This window comes from Xenopus laevis, chromosome 7L (assembly GCF_017654675.1).
Source record: "Xenopus laevis strain J_2021 chromosome 7L, Xenopus_laevis_v10.1, whole genome shotgun sequence".
NCBI classification, from domain to species: domain Eukaryota; kingdom Metazoa; phylum Chordata; class Amphibia; order Anura; family Pipidae; genus Xenopus; species Xenopus laevis.
In genome coordinates this window covers 34,149,767-34,173,233 of record NC_054383.1, presented here as the reverse complement: position 1 = coordinate 34,173,233, position 23,467 = coordinate 34,149,767, and the positions used below count along the sequence as shown (strand labels likewise).

Below are 23,467 nucleotides of genomic sequence, written 5' to 3'. Positions count from 1 at the left end.
ATGGTTTCTGCAGACAGAGATACTAAAGCGCTTTACAGAGTAGGCACAGAAATTAGCAGCCTGAAAATGATATAATGGGGGTTTTGGGTCCAAGAACCATCTCTATTTTCTGGGCCAGGCAGTTTCCATTCAACTCTTATCAACTTAAATCTGTGCTTGATGGAAAAAATATTTTCAGCCAAATACATTTATACAGCGCATGGTAGCTCAATATGATAAATTCCTGATAAAAACATGTTGCACCTGCAGCCCTCCAGCCATAGCTCTCTGGGGATGTTTGAAGCTATATTTTAACAACTAGGTTTGAAAGCCTTGTTTACTTCTATTTATTTACTTAACTGGTATAATGGCTACAGCTGCAACATAGCAAAGAAAAGCAATATTGATGATTTAGTGCCACCAAAAACAGAATCTATGATGCTTGCATAGAGCCAAATGATTGTCTCTTTGGTGCATGCAGCACATTAGTTTATATGGAACTCTGAATCATAGATCAAAGTAGCTGACAACAGCATGCAAAGAGTTACAAGTATTATGGCACAGTGACTGGATAGATCCTAGATATGTTCCTCCCAGAATGCTCTGTGAGACAGGACATGTAGCAAAAAAAAACAGGTTGAGCTTACTTTGGCTGGAAAAGCCAGTAAAGGTGCTAAAATTTTTCAGATCTCACTTGGGACACTGTCCAGAAAGTAGGAATCTGAAAGTGGGGGATGAGCTCATGTAATTTTATGCTATCAAAGAAAAATACCTCTAAACATTGTTAGTAAAATAGTTAATTGTGATCTAATGATCACAAATAATACAATGTGGAGAAGTTTCATTTTCCCTATTCATTCTATTTAGTTTGAGAAAAACTATAAATTGTTCATGATCAAAACCGATTGGCAAAATGTTTGTTCGGAACAAGCCCTCGTGTCAAACCAGGGGTACACTGTTTCTTTATGTTGTGCAAATAATTTAGGGTGTTTGTAGACCAGTAATCTAAAAATGGTAAACTGGCTCAGTCACATTAGGGACTCAGAAATAAGAAGTTAAATGAAATATTGGTGTCACGACCGGCACCCAATACCAGAACAAATGCCAAGCACCCTGGTCTCGGCTCGGCTTCACCAGTAGTGTGACCACTGTTGGGCTTCGGGAGGAGCCCTCAGCTTACTTGGGTGCCACCTGGACTTAACGAGGGGTGCAAGGCAAGATGTTCCGACTGGCGAAGGGGCACGGCAGTTAGCAGAGTCTTTTGGGCCGAAGGTCACGGTACAAATGGAGCAGGCAAGAGAGTCGTCAGACAAGCAGAGTCGAGGCAGGCGGATATCAGAATCGTCAGGCAGGCAAGGGTCAAACCGGGTTGTCAATCAAGGGGTTAAGCAGGAAGAGTTGTTGTAGGCAGGCAAGGGTCAGGATACAGATTTCAGAATAGTCAGGATACAGGCAAGGTCAAACACGGATAATCAGACAGACGAGATTCAGAACAGATGCACAAGGCTCAGGAAACCACTAGAAACAAGTTCGATCACGGGCACTGGCTGGGAGTCAGAATGGGCTTTATATACATTTGAAATTGGCGCCAAAACGAGCGTCAATACGCGCTGGCGCAATCACGCCAGCGCGCCTGTACCTTTAAGAGGCGCGCCCTAGAAGAATCAAGATGGCGCCGGACCAGGAGCGTGGCGGCGTGGCGGCGGTCCACACCGTCGCACACCAAGTAATTTTATTACAATTGGCTTCAGACTTTGAGGTTTGAATTTCTAAGGATGGAGTATCGCTGTCTGTTGCAGCTTGGAGGTAATGTTTGAGATCTACATTAAAAGTATGTGCAAATGAAATGAGAGAACCTCTGAGACAATTTGAGGTTGGTCTAAGCTTTTTTTTGTGTGTGTTTTTTGAATTATTAAGCTTCTGGTTCAGCAGCTCTTTAGTTTGAAGTTTCTTCTTCTCCTGCACAATCCTCTTCTTCTTGGAGTTCCACGGGAGGAGCCTCCTCTTCTTCATGGTCCTCAGTAGGTACCCCTTCTTCTTTGTGCTCATCAGCAGGAGCCTCCTCTTCTTGATGTTTCTTCATTTCTTGATGTTCTTCATCAGGATACTCTTAGCATTATGGCAGGAGCTATGTCTTGTTCTTCAATACTTCTGAAGAGAAACATGTATATAAATCATTGATGTTTTTGTTTCAAAGTGTTGAGACTACAATTAAGAAAACTGAAGGAATAATATACCCTGATATCAGTTCATTAATAATATTAAAGCTTTGTATTAATATTACAACTGCTACAAAGCTGTCCCTACTGTAATAAATTTGGGCAGTTACTGAGCTCAGTAGGTAACATGCTCTGCTGTAAGGATAGTTGTAAGGGGGTTATTAAATTATATTTTTAGTATGATACAGATAGTGATATTCTGAGACAATTTGCAATTGTTTTAATTTTATATTATGTGTTGCAAGGTCTAAATTACTATAGCAACCATGCCTTGATTTGAACAAGAGACTGGAATATGAATAGGAGAGGGCCTGAATAAAAAGATGAGCAATAACAAATAGCAATACGAATATATTTGTAGCATTATGGAGAATTTTGTTGATGGGGTCAGTGACCCCCCCCCCCCATTTGAGAGCTGGAAAGAGTCAAAAGAAGAAGGAAAATAATTCAAAAACGATATAAAATAGAAAATAAAGTCCAGTTGGAAAGTTGCTTATAACATATAAAGTTAAAAAAGGTGAACCTCCCCTTTGACTCTAATGAGGAGGGAGCTCTAATGTTAGCAGGCACCTACTGTCACCTACTGTCACTTTGAGGTGTGGGGATGCACTTGGTATATTGTATAAAAGGATCATACTAAACTGATAATATCAATATGGCCAAAACACACTATAGTTCATGGTAAGGGGGGAAATATGGCATCCATTTTTTAATGAATTGATCTTCTGTGTCAGTACCGGAAATAGGAAGTGTCATTTGCAAAATACATACTCAGGAAAGTCTTATAAAGTCTTATAAATCCTGTTCCTTCTCCCAGATCTTCATAACGAGAAGGTGCGTCCAAACAATCTGCAAGTACAGGGGCAGAAGAGGAAAGGGTAAAGAAAGGAGACATTTGTGATCATGCCGGTATAGATGGTTACAATAATTACCTTTTAATGGTGACGGCAGTGAGGATTTAGAATCTCTATAAGAGTGGCTTGGTTGACTTCTTGAACAATATAAGTATAATATCCAAGCCTACAGTGATCTCAGCATCTACAGTTTTCCGCTAAAAATGTTAGTTTTTGCCAAAAAAAAACTAGACCAGAAATAAATGAAGTTTAGTAAATAAAGTCTGATTAAGGTACAGGGGAAGCTGTGAAGTTGGGGAAAGATGGCTATTGCCTGACCTGCAGAAAACTTCCATGGACTGGTGCACATTTAAGGAAGAGTAGCACAGGCCTGGGAAAGACTTAAGTGAACTAACAATTTGGCACCCCCAGTAAATTTAGGGCAGATTTGCTGTAGAAGAAATCTTCAAAATTATCTCTTAAAAGAAGCTTTTAAAAATGTTAAAAAGAGGGGCCTGCACAAGGCCGGGGTAACCCCAGGAGTCTCCCTCTGTAGGTTTTGCCTCTCCCTGAAGCTAGATCAGTTAAGAATGGGATATACTAAACTATGGAGAAACCAAAAAAATACCAATCCAAAAGTAAATTGCCGAAGCAAAATCCACAAAGCAGGAAAGGCAATGGAACAAGATCTGTTTAGAGATGAGAGAAGAATGAAAAGGACAAGTCAGCTCAGGAATAATGCATTTGACACTTAATAAGTCCTATAAAATACAGGGGAAGGTAGAGATCTGGCAATTTCATCCCAAACTTGAACTTTGCATCACTTCCACTGTAGGCCTCAGTCTATAACATACGGTAAGCTTGCTCACAGCAGCCAATCAGAAATGAGCATTGGTACAGTTAAAGTGAGGACAAAATACATTGGTGCCATTCACTCCATGTTAATAAGAAAGGCCCAGTTATGCCCTTTGAGTGACTTGGGTACAGATGCTCGGGACCTGGGTTTGTCGGCCAGGGTCGGACTGGGGGGCCCAAGGCCCACCGGGGCTTCAATCTCAAGGGCCCCCCGCTGCTGTGCCCTGCTAACCACTGCCCTGCTGACCACAGTGCGCGTGTGCATGTGGTAGTACTCGCGTGTGTGCGAGGAAGTGCGTGCATGCACTGTTTTTTTCGGGCCTCGGGCCATTCTTCAGGTTCTTCACGGCAGGAAGAGGAACCACAGGATGTGGATCTGGGCCCAGTCAGACCCTGTGTCCGGGTAAGGGATCTTTCCATAACGTTGATCCCCATGAATTATATTTACTAAAATATCATTTCAATGTTAAATAAACTCTATAAGATTGTTTTGTCTCCACCAAGGCTTAATTCTATATTATATTGGGATTGAGTACAAGGTGCTTTTTTTATTATTACAGTGAAAAGGGGAAATCATTTGTAATAATTAGATTTATTTGTTAAAAAAGGAGTCTATGGTAGATGGCTTTTCATTTCAATGAATGGCACCGGTTTGTGCAATGACTGTGCTTAAAGTCCTATAGTATCTGGCTTATCAGCAAATAAATAGCTAACAAATAAAGGAACGCAAATAGCAAGCAGCATCTTTGCAATCCCGTGTTATTAAGTGTGCCAGCATTTTGACATTTGGGCAGTGTTTTCAGCAAAAGCTGTTCATATGTTTGGATTAATAAATTAGTGGCTGCTTGTGAATTTAGCAGAAGAGGAACCCCATTCCCAGTAAATGGTTCTGCATGGTATCACCCTGCACAGAAAAGATAAATATGCTAGGTACCCCTACCCCCCACTGAATTAAAGAAGGTTTTTTTATGAGCTGGTGCTCATACACTATTTCATATTAATCATATAGTGGATTATATATATATATATATATATATATATATATATATATATATATATATATATATATATATATATATATATATACACTTGAGGCAGTAGATTTTCATGGCATATTACTGTTGAAAGTAGACCTGACAATGTAAAAGGGGTTAAAAATTCAATCTAGTAAGTGTAGGGATTCTGATAGAAGCAGAAGAAAAATTGCAGAACTGATTATATTTATTCTGCTGTGCCTGCACCAACCTCTGATGCCCTACCACCCATTCTGAATAGTGTCAGGCCATGCTGTTTTCTCTGTGCAGCGGGGGCAGTATACATGGCATGTAAGGTTAACGTTGTCCTTAGGCACCATGTCTACTCGCTTCCTATTGGGTTTTAGTTCATAATTCTTTGTAAAACTGAAAGCCTGATTTATTAAAGATCAGTAAATTTCACTGAGCGGTTACAATATGATCTTTCCAGAATAATGTGTTTTCCTATCATAATGATTAATCCTCACATTTTGATTTGATTAATGGGATAATTGATTCAGATGAAGACACCCATAGGCCATCTGCTTGAGAAATATCCATTCATAAGTGTTATGTTTTGGTAGCCGAGGATGAGTAGAGTATAACAGTGCTTTATTAGCAGGCTCATGCAGCCATTACACAACAGTAAGCAACTCTAACACCACAAGCTGTATAGAAAGTATGAACAGTATAAGTCTTGAAAACAGTGACATCTACAGGCCATTTGTTTAAACACCACAATGAGCACGTTCCTGACTGTCAGGAGAATAGATTTGACAGAACAGTGTTTTTAGATTGTGCAAGAAGTTGGAACTGCCGGGAATCATGAGCAGCATGAAGTTGACTCACAGAGAGTCAATGAAAATACTCTTTACGTGTATGAAAACTCGTATTCATTTAGCAACCAGCTGCCTTTTCTGAAGTATTATATGAAATCTCTTACCCAGTTTTTCATTTTGGAATAACTTAATAATTCATAGCCAGCTGAGAGAGTGATTTGGCAAGAATTATTCAGTTCTTTGGAAATGGAATTTGATCAACATCAATAAAAAAAGCAAAGGGAACTGGGTATCAGCGTTTATGGCATAACGTGACCCTTTCATTTTGTGAGCTAACAGTGTATTTTGGAGCTCAACCAATTCCTCTGGGCCAGATTCTTTAGTTTCTTTATTAAAAGAACAAGGGAAGGCCTGCAAACTGGATGGAAATCACAGTGTTATAAAATGAAAATGTTTTTCCTTTCCACGTGTATATTCAGTCAACCGATTGTTTAAAATTTTGATAGACCTGGCGTTTAAAAAAGCATTATTTTTTTTTTTCAATACCTGTGGGTTTTTTTCATTAAAAATAACTGCCGGAGGTTTCTGCACTGAATTCTCAGTTGATGAGGCAAGGGAAGTGTTGTACAAGCAGTGCCTTTTGTGCAGGTTATTATAGCACCAGAAAGACTAGGAATAAAAGAAAAGTCAAGTCTCCCACGTGGCATAAAGCCCATGTCACATATGGCAGTGGTAGTTCTCCGCTGGTAGATAATCACTACATTTGACATTGGCCTTAGGAACAATATCGCGCGCACACACACACGCACACACACCTACCTTAAAGGGATCCTGTCATCGGAAAACATGTTTTTTTCAAAATGAATCAGTTAATAGTGCTGCTGCGGCAGAATTCTGCACTGAAATCCATTTCTCAAAAGAGCAAACAGATTTTTTTATATTTAATTTTGAAATCTGACATGGGGCTAGACATATTGTCAATTTCCCAGCTGCCCCCAGTCATGTGGCTTGTGCCTGCACTTTAGGAGAGAAATGCTTTCTGGCAGGCTGCTGTTTTTCCTTCTCAATGTAACTGAATGTGTCTCAGTGAGACATGGGTTTTTACTATTGAGTGTTGAGCTTTAAGCTCCCCATAGACGCGACAATTCTTCTTGCCGAACGACTGATTTTAGGGAAGCCCGACCAATCCTTTGAAATTATCGTGCGGTTAGTGGTATTCGAACGATCGTACATCTTACGATTTTACGGCCGACATCTGCCGGGAAATTGATCGGCCAGGTCAAAAAATCTTTGTCGGTCCCAGTGCAATCTATCTATGTTTGCAGGGCCAAGCAGGCAGCTCCCCTTTGTTTTCCTGGTAAATTGGTCTTTTTAGTTGATGGTAAATTTGTACAATTGTACGATCGTTCTGAGAAGATCCTGGTCTCACGATCAGGATCTGATCTTTTAAAAATCTCAACATCTATGGCCAGCTTTAGATCTACCAGGCAGCTGTTATCTTGTGTTAGGGAGCTGTTATCTGGTTACCTTCCCATTGTTCTTTTGTTTGGCTGCTGGGGGGGAAAAAGGGAGGGGGTTGATATCAGTCTAACTTGCAGTACAGCAGTAAAGAGTGATTGAAGTTTATCAGAGCACAAGTCACATGACTTGGGGCAGCTGGGAAATTGACAATATGTCTAGCCACATGTCAGATTTCAAAATTGAATATAAAAAAATCTGTTTGCTCTTTTAAGAAATGGATTTCAGTGCAGAAGTCTGCTGGAGCAGCACTATTAACTGATTCATTTTTGAAAAAAAAAACATTTTTCCCATGACAGTATCCCTTTAAGAAAGGTCCCAAGTGGGGACTGAAATGTCGGCGTACATACATATCCGTTTATTACAAAGTTCACTTTTTATTCCCTTGGTTGCTAGTCTTCTACACAAACTAGTACCTAACTCTGTACCTGCAATCGTACGAAAGTTATGTCCGACCAAATCTAGTGACAGTCTCCCTCTGAAAATTGTACTATCGTCAATACATGCAGAGATATTATCGGCAGCCGACGGAAATCTTTTAACCTGTCCAATCGACCAAACGAACGATCAGATCTTTGCGTCTATGGCCAGCTTTAGTTTGTAAACAGTGGCATAACTAGACGTTATTGGGCACCCACAGCGAATTAATTTTAGGGCCCCCCCAAATATCCAGGGGTTGTTTTTACCAATATATATTGAAATGGTTTATTAATTAGGGCCCCCTATACCTTCTGGACACCCCTCCAGCTTCCGAGTCTGCTTCCTCTGTAGTTATGTCCCTGTCTGTGAACTATAAGATGCAAGCAGAATATGTAGGCGCAAATAAGCACTGGAGGTAAATGCATTTGTTAATTCCAAGGCTCACTTGTATCCATATGTACAATTTACTTCTCACCATAGGCCTGATACAGCACAGCAGAAGCAACTGGCATTTTGTTGCAAGATGCTAGCATCAAGGAGTGTGTATAGACATATGGGGGCTCATTTATGAAGTGTCGGCACAAGTGAAAAATAGGTGCAAACTACCTTTTTTTGCACTTTTGCCCCCTGCACTTTGCTATATGCAAACTTTTTTGGTTGGTACAGTTTCATAGTAAAATTCACAACTAGTATTGTCTCAAATCTGCCTTAGAATTTTGCCATGCGTTTTGTTTCGCCAGACAAAGATGCCTTTTTTTTGCACTGAAAAATGTGTGAAAATTTTTTTTTGTAATAATAAATAAATCTTAAAAACCCGAGCGGGTTAGATCGGAGTTTGTAGCAGCCAATATTGAGATAAATTCGGACCTTGATAAATAACCCCCTAAGACTGTGCCCTTAGTGCAAAGTACAGGCCCTTGTTCACCTGAATGTTACCCAATAACCTGTGCTTGTCACATGAATACAGTGCTGCCAGTGTTTACCAGTTTTGCATTCATGAGTGGGTGAGGAAGACATGTGATGGTGTGCATGTGTGAATGAGAGCCTGCAAATAAAACTATGGATGTTTTACTTGCAACCCTAGTTTTTGTTTCTGTATGAGAAAAGGAAGGGCACGGTACCTGGAGAACCCCACAGGCTTGCTTTTGTACTTTTCCCCTGGGTCTATGAACAGTAAAATACCTATATCTGAATATCTGAACATCTGAACAGCAGCCTAATTATACATCCTAATTTGCCTATTAAAATATGAATTACATTTTCCTAAACAATAACAGTTCCATTTTTTCTCTTTATACTGATAAATTCAGTGGTCCAAAATTCATGTTAGCATGCCAGTGTTTTGTGATACTAAATTATTCATTTTTTTTTCACATACAGCAGTGTAAAACAATCCACATTCTTATTAGCAACTGAGATTAATAATTTATAAAGATGACCGTTTAAGTGTTGCCCTTTTAAAGTGCTAATTCAGATTCATGTTCTGTCGGAATTGTGAGAAATCTAAGGGCTTTTCAATAGTTTAATGAACTTCTTATTGGGTTGCAGAAAAGGGAGACCCTGGCAATGCAGAATTGCTTATTCTCTATTGGCGCTTAGAAATCCTGTAGCACCATCCTTGATGTACCAGTAATGTCTGGGTTTCCATATTGAACACAGCCAAGCAAGGACTTGAGGGCAAGCCACAAGGGCCCATGCCTAGGTCGACAAAAATTGGGGACTGTATAGGAGATTTTGACAGTTTGGTGCTCCTACTTACTCACTTACTCCGAGTACCATGCACACAATAGGGTAATACAGGTATGGGACCTGTTATCCAGAATGCTCGGGACCTGGGGTTTTCTGGACAACAGATCTTTTCATAATTTGGATCTTCAGACCTCAAGTTTTCTAGAAAATCGTGTAAACACAATAGGCTGGTTTTTCTTAGTTGGACCAAGTACAAGGTACTGTTTTATTATTACAGAGAAAAAGGAAATAATTTTTAAAAAAATTGGATTTGTATAAAATGCAGTCTATAGGAGTTAAGGAGTTAACCTTTGATAATTTGGAGCTTGGATAATGGGTTTTTGGATAACGGACCCCATACCTTTAAAACAAATGCTACAGGTTGGACATTACTCATGCGTATTCTAATAAATATCTACCAGCAATAGATGTAATATGTCCTTCCTTCACCCCTTTAATCTGCATTTCCGTATCTGAATCTATTACAGGAAAGTGCAATTATAAAAATAAATGGAAAAATAAACTGCCTTTAGACACAGTGGGCAATTCAGGTATTTCCTCTTGTGGCAGTCTTTTCCATAATGGAAATAATTATATGTTATTTTAATCTTGTAAGCATGCCTCCCAACATTTTGGAAACAAAAAGAGGGACAAAAAAGTTACCATGTTCATTTTACAAAATTTGGCAAGTTATGAAAGTTTGAACATATTTCCTTGTTTTTTTTTCAGTTTAACTTTTCCCAAGGGACCTGTTATCTTATTTATTACAATTACTTATTTGCTTATCTCAAATTGTTACAAAAGTATCTTATCTGCAGCTGTGGCTGTTTTGGGCTCTCTACCAAAAGCCAATTAAGTTAGAAACTTTGTTTCTTTTACTGGCTGTTCAGTGCAGAGAAAAATGGGACTTTCCAGTACAAATGAGGGACTGCGGGTTGAGCTGTCAAAAGAGGGACTCTCCCTCTAAAAGCGGGACAGTTGGGAGGTATGTGCCAAAATGATGCCCTTTCTCTTGCTGGTAACTGCAAATCCCAGAATCCAAATTCCAGAATCAGCAAAACTTGTCTACAGTTTTAGATCCCATGAACTGTATAGTGTGATTGTATTGTGTTACAGTCAGTATATTCTCAACTGAAGAAGCAGAAAACAGCTGAGTGTTTCCCACAAACAGATCCATTACTTCTCTAGTTACTTGGATCTTAACCCTTTCTGTGTCTGATCTGATTTTGCAGATTATTGCCAGTACTTTTATAAGCCAGTTAGGTAGAATGTAAGGTGGGTGACACATAAAGAGTTATAACAGTGGTTTACCCTAGTATTAACATTAAGCATGTTGTAGCAGTGATATTCTTTGCCAGTTTACATTGGGTCTTTTCGAATATATTTGCATTTTCTTTTGGAATCTCTGCCAGTGCTAGAGATACCCGCAGCCTCTAATTAGATTCATTCTGTGGTTATTTTTTTACCTTTTTATTCAGCAAGATATAATTAATCATTGATTAAATCCAATCCAGAAGTCTGATACCATTGGTATGGCATATCATTTCTAAACATCCAAAAACAAAGGAAATTGTTCAATCTAGAAAATCCAAGTGAAATAAAAAACCGTATGTTCAATATCTGAAATTGTTTTTGATAAATCAACATATAAACATGTCGGGATTATAGTCTGGTTGTTAGGGCAAGTGGAAACTCCAGCAACCGTATTCTACTTCAAAGTTGAAGATAAGAATTAAAATAAAGACCAGTTGCCAACTGATTTTGTTTACAGATGAACAACCTCAAAACATGCTTTTTATTTAATTATAATATAGTAGCATGATTATAATATAGTCCATCAAGTTCAACCTTTTTGTGAAATCTAGCTAATAATTATAATTGATAATGATACTGATATGTATAATATTTTCTGATTAATATTTTTTTCATTTACTATGGCACTGTAATACTTTAATAATACAGCTGTTGGCTTTAACCTTTTAATATAATATACTGTAGAACTGTGCTTAGTACAGGGTAATGTGTGGGATAATCTGCTAGTATCCAGGGTCGAACCGGCGGGACACCAGGAAAAAACTAGGGATGCACCGAATATACTATTTGGGATTTGGCCGAATCCCTGAATCCTTGGTGAAAGATTTGGCCGAAAACCGAACCGAATCCGAATCCCCATTTACATATGCAAATTAGGGGCAGGAAAGGAAAAAGTGGAAAAAATTCTTCTTTTGTGACGAAAAGTCACTTGATTTCCCTACCCGCCCCTATTTTACATATGCAAATTAGATGCGGTTCGGCCAAGGACAAGGATTCAGTCAAATCCGAATCCTGCTGAAAAAGGCCAAATCGTGGCCGAATCCCGAACCGAATCCTGGATTCGGTGCATCCCTAGAAAAACCCAGTGGACCCCAGCCCTCATGGGCTCCCAGCCAGCCCAGACCCGGTCCCCCGATCAGCTGCCCCTAAAGAAAAGATGAGAGTTCGGGGTGCGGGAGGGGGCGTTCGGGAGGAGGCCCTTGGTGTCACAGCACTGGTCGGCCCCCAATGCTCCAGTCCGACCGTGGTAGTATTAATTCTATAAAGACATCTAATTGCAATGGAATGTTTACAGCACCTTTCAGAAAGCCACAAACCCCAACTATATGAGACCATGCACCCTGGACGTCTAGGCCATTCCTATCTGGTTTTAGGTAATGGGTTATAACACAACAGGAGAGCTGAGGAAAGTGATATGAAAGCTTGTTGCTGGGCATGAATCAGTGACAGCATAGGTAAGGATAAAGCTGCAAGCTGAATCAGTAGCCCTAATCCTTATTCATGGGTTCAGTATGGGCATTAAAGGAGAACTAAAGCTTAACATGTGTTATGTGTATTTTATAGAGCTTTGTATGTAGACAGATACACTTGTACAGATGAAAACCATGTTTAGTAAGGCTCTTCTCACCAACATTGTTGCTTTAGGGGAGTTGATGAATCTTTCCTGCTGATAAAAAAAGTAGATGAAATTGCTGTAGACTTGCTTTTGCATTTGGGGTATTAGTGACATCTAGTGGAACATAACAAGCTATCATGGTTTTCTGAATATCCGTATTTAATCATGCAGCAATGCTGGAAGCAAAACATGTATTATTTAGTATCTCATGAACCGAGAATATTGCTATGAGCACTGTTTAACTGTAATGTATTAAATGTATTAAAGATTTGTTTTGGTGGCTCAGAAGTCTATACTTGCTAATAAAAATAACAGTGTTTCCTGGGCAGATATAATGACCATGATGGACTACAGGCCATAAACATATGTTGAGGAGATTGCTTTTTTTAAAATCAGTTTATGATGTAAGACCTTTGCATTGAAAGCTTATATTTAAAGTATAATTTATTGCCAAGGTAATTTATGAATGTAGTGCAGACAGATGGGAACTTTAGTAAATTTTAGATTGCATTTTATTTATTTTGTGGCTCCTTAATTTTTGGCTTGTTTTAGCCTAGCAGGGTTGGACTGAAGCCTTGAGGGCCCACTGGCAGTGCAGGAGCCGGTGTTTCTGGGGCAACTGGGGGAGCAGGTCTGGGCCAGCTGGGGCCCATTGGGTTTTTTCCCAATTCTGACCCTGTATCCTAGCACCAACTTTATGATCTGGTTACAAGGTTCCAGGCCTGAGAAACAATAATGGTGACTTTATCTTGTAGTCAATGTTCCCTCTAATTCCTTCTCGGCTATGTGCGCAAAAAAAAAAATCTTTTGTGCAAACATTTTGAATTTGTGTGCGCAGATTTTAAAATTGATACAAAATGTTGCACAAATGCTGCCACACCATGTGCCAGAAGTTTTTTTATGGGGCTCCCGATCTGGGTAACATGGCTGGGCCGGTGGGTGCTCATGAGGGCCGGGGCCCACCGGGTTTTTTCCCGGTGTCCCGCCGGCCCAGTCTGATACTATTTATTTGTTTTTGGGTGCAAGTGAGAGTGTCGTTTTCTTCCTCTCCTCTGGACAGCAGTCCTATCACAGAGAGTAGTGGTGTTTGCCAGAATAAGAACCTGGATGACCAGGCATGGGGCTAATGTGATTTATTTTAATTCAGTTCAGTGAGGGTCTTTCTGTGGGCTGAACATCAGAGCAACTACAGTCTGATCAGGTGGATAGTGCTGAGTGGAATACTGCCTGGCGGTGACTGTTATGCATTTGGGAAGAAAATGGTCAAACGTTATCTGAAGGTACCTGTTTTAAAGACTTTACTGTACTGTGAGACGACTGTATTTTATTAAATACTCAGAGGAACGTTTGGCTTGGTAAGCACAACAAGCTGTTCAAACTGCAATATATTTTCTATATTAATAAAGATTAAGATTGTGCGTGATGTTTCATGTATTCTGTCCACAACTAAAGATGTGGGTTTAGTCATTCAAAACCCACGGACCTGACTTGTGAATGAATCGCCACCAGGTTCTGTCAGACTGGGTCTCTGTAATCCCTTTTCTGAATTGCAAATTGCTTTAAAACAAAATTCTGGTCTGTGACCTCTATAATGTTGATCAAATTGGTGTTCAAACAGTACTAGTCACAGCCTGTCTGTTCCATTGATTATAATCAAGTCATAGGCAGACATTTGCTTTCCATATTTAAGATGCTATTTATTTACGCAGTCCATCGACCCAGTTAGTAAATGACATTGCAGAGGGCAAATCATTATCAGCCAAAGCCACCAGACTAAATATAAAGGAACATTTAAGCACATTTTTGCATTAGATCAGCGGTTCCTGAACTGTGGGGCCCTATGAAGGTCTAGAATTGTAAATGAGAGCGGGTGGAAACCCCTGAACTTAGTGTGAGATTTGAGGGGATGCCTATTTTTTCTCTTAGATTCTTGCAAGGCGGAGGTTCAATTTAGGGGGGTTAGGGGTGAACACATTTTGTGTCTTAGATTTTCCTAGACCTATGACTAATACAGCAGTGTTTTCAGTGATGGAATTGAGTACATGGACCCACTGAAAGACCTTTCCAGAAGAGCCTGCAACCCTTCCACAGTTCTCCTACAACATTCCCCCTTGTCACACTGCCAGTGGCAAGTCACTCATGTCCCACTACCATGAAACACTGGCAAACACCAAGCCCCTTGAACATTCTGGCCGGTTTTAGAGGGCCCACAGCTGGCGGATGGCAGCAAGGCCTGCCAAGATTTCTACCGCTATCCTAGTAGGTAAGACTGACCCTGGAGAAGGTGGTATTAAATGTAGGACCTCAAAAGAAGGTTTTAACTTGCAAGGTGCTTAGTATGCTGAACAGAAGCATATTCATCCTCACACTCCCCACTTGTGTCCCATAATCATGGTTGTGGGGAAAAGCACTTTTTATTAACTACATTATGTATTGGTAACAAACCATGTTTCCTTCATCAAATGCCTGTGATTGAATCCATCTGCTACACTAATAATTTGCAAAGCAAATAACATGTACCTAAATCTATCAATTTGTTGACTCCAGCATACCAGTCGATTTATCTACATCAATAGAGGGAGATGTGATTACAATATTCATTAATAAACAGAGCCAACATCAAGATGGTTCCTAATTGGTTTACTCTCCCCAGCCTGTAAAACTGAAGTCATTACACACATCTGTACCTTAAATAGATTCTTTAATATATCCACAGTTCACTTAAAGTTACATTTATTGCCTTAATAGCTGGGTAAATGGGAAATTATTGTGCAGATAAAAGTAGCAAAAAATAGCATAAGTACATACAGTAAGTACATAAAAACACTCAAGGTAAAAATAAAACAAATACAATTTACAGGTATAGTTCACCTTTCAATAAGGAGGTCAGAATAAGTCCCTAGCAACAAGATAGTGGCTTAAATGAAAGCAAAATAACTTAAAAATCACAAAAATAAAGACCAATGTCTTTTTTGTCCTCTGTGTGATTGTTGATGGCTGATTTCCGGTGCTTGGTCTTGCCTCATGTAGTAACTGTGTTGGTATATGCAGTGATGGTGTTGCATTACACTGACATTTTACAACAGGTTTGCAATACTGCATATGTGCCCAGGAGTGGCAGCACATATAGCAGTACATTCAATAGTATAATGCTTAAAGGACAAGGAACCCCTGATTCACTGAATCCTTTAGGAAAAACAAGGTTTAAAATAGGGATAGGCAGAAGAGGCATGTGACTAGGGCACAATGGGGGAGGTGCTTGGCTAGTTTGGCTTTCTGCAAGACTGCAACAACTCCAGCTGCTGGCTGAATGCTCTTAGCATCAAGCCCCTTACTTGTCACCCACTACCCTGCTTGTCACCTAATTTGGGAGGGGGGATCAAATAGCAGATGCTTGCCTTGCGTGTCCATTCTATTGGCCTGATGCTGAGGAAAATGCACTCTCCCAGGGAAAAAAACAAACACAGCATCTCACTGACATCTTACTTAATTCCCAAGTATCCTTGATTTGGTCTTGAGCTTGTGCATGCACAGGAGGATAACATTTTACTCAACTGGGCATGTGTGAGTGTATATTCTCACTAGAGGTGCCTGGAAACAGGAAGAAATATAGAAAGGCATGCTGAACTACTTTTTGCCCCCCAGGGAAACAACTTAGTGATTGGATTGACTGGAGTGTGTCTAAAGTGTAGGCACTTCCCCCAAGTGAATCAGGGGTTCTTTGCAGGGCCTGATTTATACATAGGGCGCCCCATTTGTAGCCCATTCCACCTCTACTCATCATATGTACGCTAAAAGTCTTATCTTGTTGAATCCAGAGCATAGAGGTTGGAGCAGAGGAGATTTAAAGAGATATGTGCTTATGTCCCCAATGCTTCTAAACCCATTGCAATGTGGCTGGGTGACATGCTGCCCCTAAAATTCTGCTGTCCTAGGCCCCAATCTGGGCCTGGTTCCTTGTCCTGTCATTTTTATTAGGTGGCTGAAAGTCAGCAGTTCTTCAGTTGTCCCTTCTGCTAGATGTCTCACAGCTCTGGGAAAGAAGTGGTTTCTGAATAAGTTGCTTCTTGTCATGAAACCTTTTTGCAGTCCCTCCATTTCAAAAAGGTGGTGAGCGGAGTAAGTTGTAACTCATGTTTTATAGCATCCAAATGGGAAAGGTGTTTGGTAATGATCTTCTTCGCAGTCTTGATGATTCTTTGCACATAGCTCTGTCTTGAGGAGTATTGTCCAACTGGTAAAAATTATTTTTATGCCAATCATTTAAATAGGGAAATAGGAGGACTACCTAAGCCCAATAGGATTGTTTCAGCAAGATCATCAGCAAGTGCAAAATATTTAATTGTACAAAAAAAAGCACATCATTCAGAAATAACCCTTTGCTGAAATTGTATGTGAAGTGGCAATCCTTATTATGAAGATTTTTGGATTAGGAGCTTTTGGATAACAGAACCCACATTGTTATTTATGTATATATCTGAGTATGGCTAAGCATAATGAAATGTCAAGGAGAAGATATCCATGCTTCTCAATGAGAATGGTTTGTGCTACTGTACATATAATTGCACTGTTGAAGGAAGAACTGCAGTAAAACCTGAGAAGAAAATGGAGCTTGTCATCCTTGAGTAGAAGCTTTGTATGGTGGTAATGAAGTTTTTCTTTCACTTGCAAAAGCTGAAAAAGAAAAATTGGATGTTAACATTGTTTCTGAGTGTTGACTTTATGAGCTTACAAATCTTTGATTAATTAGTGCTAAAATGCCTTGGGGGATACCAGAAACTGCTCTTGTTAAGCCACACTGTACATATCAGCTGACCATGCTCATTGCTATGCATGTTGGCATGTCGGACAGTTTTAATTCACAAACAATTGTATGTCATAAACAAACTGTTCACTGAATATACCCCTGCGTCAGAATTACTACAACGAAGAACCTAAACCCACAATTAAAAAAAAAAATACATTTTAGATTCTCATAAATCTGAATCATGTTGTGGTCTTCATTTTGCTGAAAAGCTAAACGGCAGTTTTGTGTAAATGAAGGGACTTATTAAAATTGTTGTAAACCCAAACATTTTATTTTGCACACTGAAAGACAAGTAATGTTTCATTTCATTACCCATTTCCAATGACTTTGGATTTATTTGCAAATAAAATGAATATTGAAAGTAGTTTGTCCCTTGCTATTTTCTGCACTGCTGTTTCTAACTATTGAATCAGTGTCGCAAAACCCAGCTGATCAAAAGATCTGGACAGTGTGCAAGGTGGTTGCTACAATTTTTAAGTGTTAAGTTATAAGTGTCTCAACAAGTACTGCAGATAGGGACAGAGAGACATTGCTTCCAACATTAGTTACAGTCAGAAATATACTGAAAATTTGTAATTAATGTATATTTTAAAGTTGGTTACAATTTTCATTTCTGAAATAATATCATGTGATGCATTTTCTTCTGCACTTGCAATTAAATGATGAGATGCTTCATAAACAGCAGAGGGAGCCATTACTACATTTTACCAGAATGTCATACTCACCAACAGTAATTAATATCATATCACAAAAGCAGAATGTATCAGTTCATCTGACTTTATATTAAAGCCTACAAACCACTGAATTCCTAACATGAGTTTTATTAGCATTGAAAAATCTTTAATACACTTTCTCATGTACCCACTTAAGGTTAGCTACAATAAAAAAAGTGCTTTGTTCCTTTCAAGCACTGTATCCCCTATTGAAATGTAGGAAATTACATTGTAGTGGTCCAATCACTTACAAATTGCAAGGAAATCATTGGACAATATCAAAGAGATTGCGGTAGCTGAGTAAATAATGATTATTTACTTAACTCAAAGAAAATAAGTAGAAGCAGCCCAAGCGGCAATTGTAATGTGTTGCTGTAACATTGCATACTTAAAGGCTGCGCACAATTCTAAATAGATAAGATAATGACATGATCTATTGCATGTGAATAATGATATAGAGCCAGGGGTAAATTACTTCATAGCAAAGTAATATAATAGATGGACATTCAAATGGCAAATATTTGGGTACAGTAGATTTCACACTAATAAACAGCAGTTCAGACAAAGAGGTGTTTGTCTTTGTACCTCTCCTCACTCAGGTGCAGATAACTTTTACTAGATTTACCATTACAAATAATTATATCGGGCAGATTTGATCAAAATTAGAATAAATGGTTCTGCATCATTCCAACATTGACTAAACTGCAAAGAAAGGGGTAGTTCAATAACTATCAATCAATATCAATATGTATTGATTTAACTGTTATCTGGTCTCAAATAGTGTATCCCGAAGGCTCTTCCAGTGATAAATATTGATATTGTTTTATTCAGCTTTCCCATTGGATCAATTCCTGAAATTCCAGCCCCATATTTTTCATCTAGATTGTTTTTCATTTTCTGGAGCTTTAGGAGGAACAGAAACACTATTGCTCTGTACCTTCTGATTTCAGTTAAATGCTCTAGAATAACTTTCATGGAAAATTGGAAAAGCCCCAATGAAGAGGGTTTTTTTTCCCTGTGGCTGTGATAAAATCTGACCCTGCTCCTTTCAAGAAATCTGCCTACCAAGAACCAGTAGCAGTAGCTCAAATGTAGAGAAACTATATGCATGCACAACTTTTCTACTCTATTTTAAAAGGTAGGAATCTATTTTACCTCTATTTTACCTATTTTACCTCTCAGCTCAGCTTACAGCTTCTCAGCTCCAGTAGTTGGTTCTCAAGTACTAATGTCATTTATTATGTAACGAAGCCATTCAGGAAGTAGTGGTGCCGTATCTTTCCAATAATGTAGTTTGTTGCTGATTACCTGGTTCTGTTGCAGACACAAGCATCTGGCAGAGCTCCACTATTTATTATTCCTAAAAAGTAATTTTCTTTGCCCTGGATGAAACCTCTGCCCTGAATTTTCATTCATTTTACCCACAATGCAACATCTTCCCCAGAATTTCAGCATAATTGCTGGTGCACACTTTTTCGGTGGCTTTTGTGTTGGTTGATGACAGCATTAACGTTCTATTCCCTTGGAAAAAGGCTATTGTGGCACAACATACTAAGGGAGCTATGGTTCCCTTGTGTCAGTGTTTGTGCACTTCCCTGTTATCCTTCCACCCAGGCTGAAGGGGCTCAATACAAGTTGCAAAAATGGGTGTAAGGGTGCAAAAACATTTCTGAAGTGTTTAGGTGTGTTGAATGTTCCTAGCAGCTTAAAGCATTGCTTTTCGGCCTGTATTCTTAAACAAGGCTTTTAGTATCTGTAAGTATGAATTTATGCAATAATAAAATGTTATGTAATGTTATACTAAGTTTTAAAATGAAAGATGAACAACCCTAACTTCCTTAATACACTTTGTTTGGAACTATGGCCAGTTCCGGAACAACACAGTATTTGCTTTCAAAGTCTACTTGAACTCTCTGACTCTTCTTACTTAATAATTATTAGTCATTTGCTTTCCTCTTCAGCACCACCCTCCTCCAGCCATCTCTGTGGGGCTGTGTTAATGTCCAGCCGTCCCTTAATGATACATGACATCACTTTAATTAGCAGCAATGTAAACTAACAAGCACCAGTGCGTGTGCACTAAAAAAGGACAAATGCCAGATATCTGTTTAAAGAATGTTTTTCATCGAGCAGCATATTTCCCCTGCCGAAGGAATGGGTTTCACAGCAGCTTAAGAGGTGAGGCAGCACCATGTGAAATTCAGCAGAAGGATTTGGCATGAAACTTCATTTCTCTTTATTCCTATAGGCAGTGCCTCCTGCTAGAACACACTGTCATTAGTGCTGAGTGCTACTTTGTTTTCTCTCAAATCCAAAGCCTTTTTATTGTATCTGAACTCCTCATTAAGTGGATGCTGAAGACCTGGGCTGGATTCCCGATTAAGGTATTGTTGATCAGAGTACATATGTTTTTATCTAGTAAGCAGTTCTTGTAAAGTTTTTAGACTTCAATGAATTGTGGTTCAGCCGAGAATGTTAGATTCAAAATATAAGTCGTTGGAGAAGTCAAGAAATAAAGATGAAAATTATTTTTTGTCTTTAAAGATATTTCTGGTAGTATATGTAGAATATTTAGATCACTATGTGTATCTGAAAGTTTTATATGAAAGAAGTTGTAGCTAGTTCTGCTCTCGCTCTCTCTCTCTACACTTTATACACTCTCATAACATTTGATATACTGTATTAACCATGAATAATACAGGACACAATTATGGTTTAGTAGTTACAGTAATGGGCACTGCTGTCTTGCAGAATTAAGGTCCCGGGATGAGCACAGAGTTTCTATATTCTCCCACTGTTTCTGTAAATTTTATCTCACAACATAGTGCTAAGTGTGCTGGCTGGGGATGAACTGACCCCAGTGTGTATTTGTGCGGCAGGTATTATGTTCGGATTGTTGGGGGTTAAACACGATATTTGCATTTGCAAGGTCTGAAATCGTAACTATGTGACCTGATTGCTGGTTTCATTCCCAGTGAATAAATTCTAAATAGTTGTTAAACGAAGCATGGATCTTTATGTTTTACATATACAGGTAAAGGATCCCTTATCCCTTATAACCCGATATCCAGAAAGCTCAGAATTACGGAATGGCTGTCTCCCATAGACTCCATTTTATCCAAATAATTTTTAAAAATGATTTCCTTTTTCTCTGTAATAATAAAACAGTAGCCTGTACTTGATCCAAACTAAGATATAAATAATCCTTACTGGAAGCAAAACCATCCTATTGGGCATGAAGACCCAAATTACAGAAAGATTCGTTATTCGGAAAACCCAAGGTCCTGAGCATTCTTGATAACAGGTCCCATACCTGTACCTTCCCTTTGCACTCTATCAAATAAGAAGTGCATGGTGCTGTGAAATCTCGACAGACCCACAATACATTGCAATCAAAGAATGAAATAAGACTAATGGAAACACTCCATGTGTGGCTGCAGAGATTTATACCGGTTGAATGAAAGTAAATGCTAATACATCAGATCCATACACTTTATATCAAAGGAAATCATGTTCTGGAAGGGTTAGATTGTTATACTTTACACCATTTACATGAGAGAATGCGTCAAAAGGGTAGGGTGTATATATATTTTGTATCCGTTAAATAAGAAAATCATTTTAAGGTTTCCTCACTCTCGCACACGCTCTGCTGATCTCTTGTGGGATGTTTGCACAGACAGCGAGGACTTTGCATTCTCTGCTCAAGTCTGTGTTTTTGCTATCCTTTTAAGGGAACCTGGAGAAGAATAGCTTTACTTAGCAATATGTGTCTTGTAAGTGAGGAGCTGTGTGACATTGAGAGGAAACCAGCCTATTATTGTTCATGTCAGATTTAAGCCCCATTCTGACATGTGGAAAATTACACAGCACGGTAACATAAAGCATTCAGATTTCAGCCAGTGACAGCTATTCAGAGGTATTCGGGTCGTATTAGGTGTAAGGGCTCATTTACAATTGCAAGTGCGGCATTCATAGATGGGCACAACCTTTGCTCATATTGACACTATTCATTAAAGCTACTTGCCTCTTGCAATCACATGTATATGCACCAAGTGATTATTGATGCAGAGGACCCATGGAGCTACCACCACCCAGAATAGTAATAAGTCCAGAGTTCCCACTGGGGATGTGTTAATTAACATAGCAGAGTTGCACATAAAGAATCACTAGCAGATTAAAAATTGAGTGCTGGAAATGATGCAACCCCAACATATTTTCACACAATGTGCATCATATTGGTCAATGTACATGAACAATTACATGTTTTTTAATACATCAGGCGCAAATCCACACTCTGGAATGTTGCTGCATTGTAGGCAAAAAACATGGCACATTGCCCAAAATGGCAGGTCACACACTGCAATTGTGGTCATAAATGACCCCTGCATTGTTAAACCTGTCACTTCCTTACAGTTGTTGCTGGACTACAACACCCATGTCCAAATGGCAGCCATTGTCCTGACACTAAGGATTTATGGAAAGGACTGCAGGGTCATTTTAAAATCACAAAGTTTGTCTACAAGCCCAATCAACCAATTAGATGGTTGATTTTAAACAGATAACCAGTAAGTGCTGCCTGCAAATTGGTTCTGCAATTGCCATATTGTGTCTTGTATTTTTCGTTTTGTGCATGGCAGTTACTGGAGGATGCCAATGTCTCACTTGGACTGAGCACCAGGCCGACACATAAGGAGAGGCCAGGGTGTGCTGTTTCTAAAACAACCTGCAAATTGGTTGGCATTAGGGGTTCACCGAATTCCAAATTCGGTTTGGGATTCAACCAAATTTTTATCTGGATTTGACTGAATCCAAGAGCCTGGCCGAACTGAATCTGAACCCTATATATATATATATAACTGGAAAAAATGTCTGTTTTTTTGCATGCATATTGGATATGTCTGCCTGTGCACCAGCTTTTCCCCCTGGATTTTGGGATTTGGCCTAACCCTGAAAAGCAGCATTCGGTGCATTCCTGTTTTCCATAGGTTTCTGGTATTAACTTATAATTGCTTTCGAAAAGGTTTTTTTTTTTTAAAGCTTTTTGTTATAGATTACTACAACTTTTGAAAATTGTGTGCCTATAATAACATTAATTTCACAACTGTCATCTTGAACTTTACCTTTTGAACCATTAATATTTCACTGATATTAAACTTCTTAAAGGGGATCTAAACCCTGCTGCTGTGCACTGTTCAACCACACTTCACGCTTATAATATAAGTATAAGACACTTATAATACAATTTATGGAATCCCATTTGTCTAAGATTATACAAGTATGTTGAGTATCTTTACATAGACCAGTATAATGAGAAAATTGGTGCATCAAAAATAATGTCAAAAAGTAACACAAAGTAATGAAGCTGTTACACACTGCTGCATGCCCATTAGGGTACAGGTGACCTTGTCACTGTTCATTTACAATATACTCAGATTGCAGTCCCTTTTTAATAAGACTGGTAATAGTCACTATGAATAAATGTTTGGCTTGTTATACATGGATAATATAGTGTTTGTAATTTTAAAGGAGAAAGGAAATAGAATTGCATGAGAATGAAGTACAGGCATTGTTCTGAATGTTCTATATGTGGTAGTAGGTGTCACTTGGATCACTTGGATATTTAATCAGTCAGTCAATGATTTTATTGTCAAAACAATAAATACCAATTTACATT

General features: G+C 38.9%; 1 protein-coding gene across 4 annotated transcripts in view; it reads left to right on the top strand.

Annotated features, from left to right (window-relative positions):
* Positions 1–23,467, top strand: part of LOC108696196 (1-phosphatidylinositol 4,5-bisphosphate phosphodiesterase epsilon-1) — a 186,907-nt gene that overhangs the window by 22,883 nt on the left and 140,557 nt on the right. The window contains exon 1 of one of the 4 annotated variants that reach the window (XM_041568760.1): positions 19,649–20,177. The exons of the other annotated variants lie outside the window; for them this stretch is intronic. Coding sequence (XP_041424694.1) covers positions 20,145–20,177 — 33 coding nt within the window. The 5' untranslated portion in view covers positions 19,649–20,144. Of the gene's footprint in view, positions 1–19,648; positions 20,178–23,467 lie in introns of those variants that run through there. 4 annotated transcript variants of the gene reach the window in all.